Here is a 5,975-nt window from a genome sequence, read left to right on the forward strand (position 1 = left end):
AAAAAAAAAAAAAAAAAAAAAAGAAAAGAAAAGAAAAGAAGAAGAAGAAGAAGACAATCCACTTGCGGGAAAACTGGTTTGTTTGATGAAAATCTTGAATCTGAAAAAAAAATTCCCCCTCTTTTGAGATAATTATGTATTTAGCCCCAAAAGTTCTTTTCTTCTACACAACAAAGCTATGTTAATAGCTTTTTTCTATGTTCCCAAAATCAAGAATAGCTTCCTTATAGTAAAGACGTACTCAGAGGATTTGCAAAAAAATGCTCCCGACAGACCAACTTTGGTTTGCTAAAGCTGCTTCTGAAGAAGGTCGCGAGAATGGCCGGAGGCGAGTTGGACATAGTTTGATGCATCTTCTTCACAACAAGGTGTTTATCCAAAATCATCATCTCCAACAATTTTCTACAGCTCTGCAAAAGATTAAGGGCTAATATCAACAAGGATTCACAAAGTTGACAGTTCTTGTTTGAAATAAAAAATAAAAAATAAAGAAAAAGAAAAAGAACACAGCTACTATAGCGGTCACTGGTACTATATACTTTTCTCCCTTGCCTATATATAATGGAAAGGATTTCGTCTATTGAATAGAGAAAACTCAAAACAGCAACAAAAAGTTACTTTCTCCCTTTTTCTGAGTGCGTACAGATTGTCTTTATGAGCTAGCATTAGAGAACTATTCCTCATGCGTGCATCTCTTTTCTTCAGAAGAACCCCAACGAACTTTCTACTTTGATTTTTGGCATAATATGATAGAAAATGCATTATATGCTTGTTTGTTTAAGTTAAGAAAACACAAACATTAACCGGTCATGCATGTCGGATGTATAATGCTGAAATGCATTATATGCTTGTTTGTTTAAATTAAGAAAACACAAACATTAACCGGTCATGCATGTCGGATGTATAATGCTGAGGAGCTTAAGAGAAATTAAGTATACATTATCTCTCTTTGCAAAGCATAGAACACAAACATCAAGAGAGCATAAATCTTATGAGAATTCTCTACTTCTCCAACAAATTTTTATAGCACAGTGAAAACCAACGTACTAGGTTATTGTGTTAGAGCCAAAGAAAAAGTATATCGGGAACAAATATCTCAAAATTTCTCATGATAATCCTAACTGGAGAAGTTGAGTCGCGTACCTGAGGGTTCAACACGTCCATCTGATTGATAATTTCCTCCTAACATACACATACAAAAAAAAAAAAAAAAAAAAAAAAAAAAAAAAAGGGGGAAAAAAAAAAAGAAGTAAGAAGATAGACACAGACACTGGAATCTCAAGATAACTAAACACAATTCTTTCTTAGTCCTGTTTTTTCTTTCAAGGAAAAAAAAAGATGGAATGATATCAGTGGGTTATACATCTCTAAACACAAACTTGAAGCAATTTGCATTACACACTGTTTGATCATGGTCCGATTACTTCCAGATGGCATAATAGCTATGCTCCTCTAAAGCTCTAGTTTTTCCCTTCTGTAAACCATAGATGAACCTTGTGCAAAATAAACGATGATTACCTCCAAAATCCCTGGATTTTGCATCACTATTCCAAGCACACGTCTTCTTAGTCCTTTGTAAATGGCCTTATTAATTCTGCCATCTCCATTTATCCATGGCAATATTGGCAGACATAATTCACCAGAAGAAAATACAGATTGATCTGCTTTAGCCCCTCCAGTTAAAACAAGTTCTCCCTGCATACAGCCTCCATGCACATTGCTAGTTTGATTTTCATTGAAGGACTCGGTAACTTCTTCAGGAAAATTAAGGAGAGACACTTTGTGCACATCATCAGCATTCACGTTGATTTCGCCTCGTGTATAAGCACCACCAGAATCATGGAGGACTAAGCGGCTGACATCATCCTGTATGGTCTCCACCCAAGAAGGTGCTTTGAGAACTTGACATGTATCTGCAGCTGATGTCAGGAAATACTTGGAACGATACAGAGCATCAACAACATGCACAGAGTTGAAAGTATTAACCTGTGGAGAAGACAAAAGGTCAACAACTATAATTACTTTTTTTAACTAGTACAGTTCTAGTCGAAACCATTCATATATGCAATTACACAAAAAAAAAATAAAAACAAAAAAAACAAAAACAAAAACAAAACAAAAACAAAAACAAATAAAAACAAAACAAAAACAAAAGAGGTCCCCAAATTTAAGCTGCAAAAGTAAACTACGTCATTTTTTAATGGTTCTTTCAAGTGTCTGAAACCACCTTTTCCTTCTAAGATTATTAGACTCAGATCAATTCTTGGTGATTAAACATTAACAAAATAGATCATCCCTCCATGCTTTTACTGTTAGTCAGAAAAAGGGAAAATTTCATATTGGTACCTTATGTTTTAGCATAATTGTCTTTTAATACCCTGTGTTTTTAATAATTTTAAATTAGTAACTCAACATTTTAGAAAATCATTTTTTAGTACCTTAAGGTCATTTTTTGAAATGTAAAATGTCAAAGTTACATTTCTCATTAATTAACCAAAAAACTAATAATAAATTTAGAAAAAAATTTAAATTTTTTTTAAACATTTAAAAATTAAAAATTAAAATAATGCTTTAAATTAAAAATAATTTTTTTCAGAATTTTTCTAAATTTATTAGTTTTTGGTAAAGTAATGAGAATGGTAAATTTGACATTTTACATCCTAAAAAATGACCTCAAAGTACTAAAAAAAAATTTTCTAAAACGTCAATGTACCAATTTAAAATTACTAAAAACACAGGGTACCAAAAGACAATTACGCTATAACACAGGGTATCAATATGAAATTTTTCCTCAGAAAAATAAAGTTTGTTTCCACTTGCAGGTTTAAATTACCATCATTGGAGGCGGGTCAGTGTTTGGTTAGAAGAGCCTTTCCAAGTACGCATAAGGGTAATTCTCCAGTTACAAAATTCCACGTAATCAAGGTTATTATTCTCTAATGCCAATAAGTTTCTAAAGCTAACCTTTAAAGCTCGTCCAAATGTTTGGAGCACAGAAATTATTAGTCTGGACATCTTTTCACCTGAAAGGAAACAACAAGAAGTTATCCATATGGATGGATGAGATGGTGTAATATCATCTTGTCCGAAGATCACCTATAGACAAGTGTTAGTTTACCAATTCATCCTAAAAGCTTAAGCTGTTAGGAGGTAGGCCAACAATAGTTTTATACTTTGTAGGCCAACAATAGTTTTATACTTTAACACTCCCCCTCACGTGTGGGCTAGACAATAGGCAATCGTGTGGGTAAATTAATTGGAAAGCCCAACACGTGAATATTTAAGCCCGAGATATATTAAAGACCCAACACATGATGACAATTTTAAATGTTGATAAAGAATGTAATTACGGGAGTTTAAACTCAGGACATCCCGCTCTGATACCATGTTAGTTTACCAATTCATCCCAAAAGCCTAAGCTGTTAGGAGGTGGGCCAACAATAGTTTTATATACTTTAACAACAAGTAATCATTTGCACCCATAAACTCCTGGCATCATACCTGGAATATTTATGACTTGAGAAACTTCTTCCATGCTCAAACCTTGGTCACCAGCCTTCGGAATGGCAGCATAAACAGCCCTAAAAATCTCAGGATCGATAGGACTAGGTTTTTCTTGATCAGAATGTATTGGCAGCAAAGATGCAGCATAAGTTGACATAGCTATCCAAGGTGACTCACTACTGTTCTCTACTGTAGAGATATTGCAGCCTGAATCTTGCATTTCCTTTATGTGGTCCAAATGAGGGAATTTATCGGGACCTGAAGTAGTGTCACTTGTATCCTTTCCGTCAAGTTCATCAATACAAGTATCTCTGAACAAATCAACAGCTTCAGCTGTAGAAAGTCCCGTCCGGTTTATGGATACCACTATACCTGGAAAACCTTTTTCTCGGCGAGAAATTATTTCACCTTCTGCTGCAACCAAGGATTTCAGTTTCTTACCCTTATCACTATCAGGGTACTCGTTAGTATCGATTTTTCTCTTCAAGCCTCTCGTATCCTCAGCCTCTCCAACACCTTCATCTGGCAAACATGGAGAGAGAGATAACTGATCTAAGGAAACTAAAGCGAACAAATGAAAAATATCCCCACACTGTAAATCATCACTGAGATCAAGCCCTCCTCCTGTAAGATCATTTTCACTTTCATGGAGCCAATTAGCACATTTAGCAGCTCTGTTTCCTGAATTAGTCGGAAATGGTGACTTAGAAACATTATGCATGAACTGTTGTGAAAGTGAAAAGGGTTGATTACCACTACCACCAACCTGTCAAATAATGCCAAAAGTTCATTCAGAACATAATACATACAGTTGCAAAGTTGGACCTTTATTTGAGAAGGACGACTATCAGATTCCCAATTACCAGCGCAAAAGTCCAGAGACTAGAGTCAGAGAAATGCAGTCAAATCTTAGTATTAATCTAAGACTCTAAATGAGACAAAAAATACAATTCAAGTCTTAAGTCCTATAAAATTAAAGCAGCCACCATCTTTTATTTTTTAAATAAGAAAACTTCCTTTACTTGATTAAAAAAAAATCACAAAGGAAAAATGATGAGAGAACCTCAAGAACAGATAGCTAAAACCAACAAAAACAAGAAGGCAAAAAAAGGAAAAAAGAAACAACAAGAGCAAAAGCCATTAGTTCCCTATAACATCCACCCCATTTAGCACAATCAATGCAGCAATCATTATCTTCAGTAGTAGGAAGAATCAAATGTTACTGCAGATCGACGTGGCGCTTTGATGGGGCAGTATGCACCCTGCTTAGGGGCCGAACCCTGGACCAGAATTTTAGCAAGGGCATAAATATTGTGTGCTTGATTTTTTTTTTTTTTCTCCTTCCTACCTATTCCCTCGTTCACAGTTAGGATTTTAAATAGATTTTCCTTTTCTAATCCAAATTGCAGCCCAGAACCAACTCAAAACAGACCCATAATTACTGTTTAAAAAAAGGCACAAAAGCATCCAAACCATCCCAAAGGGCCTCCCTGAAAAGGCTCACGCCTCAATAGCCTCAAGGCCTGAGCCTCCAAGCTATACAAGGCCGCCTCAATTTGAGGCACGCCTCGAACAATGTCTTAAACATTGATTAAAAAACTAGTAAACACCAAACACTATGCTCTATGCCATTAAAACTTGCTTTACGACTTGATTAATAAGCATGAAATGTATTTGAATCGAAACACGTTATCATCATGTAGCATGTTTAAATCATTTTCTTGTGGCACTCAAAAAACATGTTCCGAGAATAAGCCACAAGGTCTATGAACAGCTTCAAATTAATGGTATCATCTATTTCTATTGCAAATATATACACGTGCACAAAAGTTTTGTCCATAATTTCCGCAAGTCAAATTCAGGTCATTTAGCGAACATGTTCATCAAACCTCATGCGTAGAAAAATCCATATTATGTCTGCACATAAAACTACTAGTCGATATCAAACAACAGTTCAAGAATATGAAAACCCACAAGTGGGAGAAATAATTTCTGACAAAATATTACATGATAAGATCCTACGGGGTTCTTGTCAAACATGCAGCAGACAATAACCATGTTGGAATTCAGATCAAAGACATTCTTAATTTCTTAGCTGGCTGTGATGTAATATGACTTTAAAAATCAGAAAGAAGATTGTTCTAGTATCTCTGTGTGCTCATTTCCCTAGAGCCAAATTCAAAAACCAGAATGGGACCAAAACATCATAGTTTTGAATGAATTCAACATATATAACCAAGGAAGACACACAAAAAAAAAAAAAGGAGGTAACAATCAAAATCAAAAGCCTTACCATAAATTTCCTCTCTCTAAGGAAGTTAAAAGCTGCAAAAAGATCATGCTCTGAGTAGTGCCGTAGAATTTCTGCTAACCTATTGGACACTGCTGGTGAAGTAGAGGTACTTAGGAAAATAAGCTTAAACAGCTCTACAGCATTAGAAATAGCCACTGAATTATACACTTTCCTGCTG

The 5,975-nt window shown here is 35.0% G+C and overlaps 1 protein-coding gene across 1 annotated transcript in view; it reads right to left on the reverse strand.

Moving 5' to 3' along the window:
* Positions 1-45: 45 nt before the first annotated feature.
* Positions 46-5,975, reverse strand: part of LOC21386178 — a 15,070-nt gene continuing 9,140 nt past the window's right edge. The window contains exons 13-18 of the mRNA XM_024171627.1: positions 5,798-5,975; positions 3,502-4,270; positions 2,965-3,023; positions 1,519-1,986; positions 1,144-1,182; positions 46-410 (exon numbers count right to left, since the gene is read on the reverse strand). Of these exons, the coding sequence (XP_024027395.1) occupies positions 225-410; positions 1,144-1,182; positions 1,519-1,986; positions 2,965-3,023; positions 3,502-4,270; positions 5,798-5,975 (1,699 nt within the window). The 3' untranslated portion in view covers positions 46-224. The remainder of the gene's footprint in view (positions 411-1,143; positions 1,183-1,518; positions 1,987-2,964; positions 3,024-3,501; positions 4,271-5,797) is intronic.

This window comes from Morus notabilis, unplaced genomic scaffold, assembly GCF_000414095.1.
Source record: "Morus notabilis unplaced genomic scaffold, ASM41409v2 Scaffold2966, whole genome shotgun sequence".
Classification (NCBI taxonomy): Eukaryota; Viridiplantae; Streptophyta; class Magnoliopsida; order Rosales; family Moraceae; genus Morus; species Morus notabilis.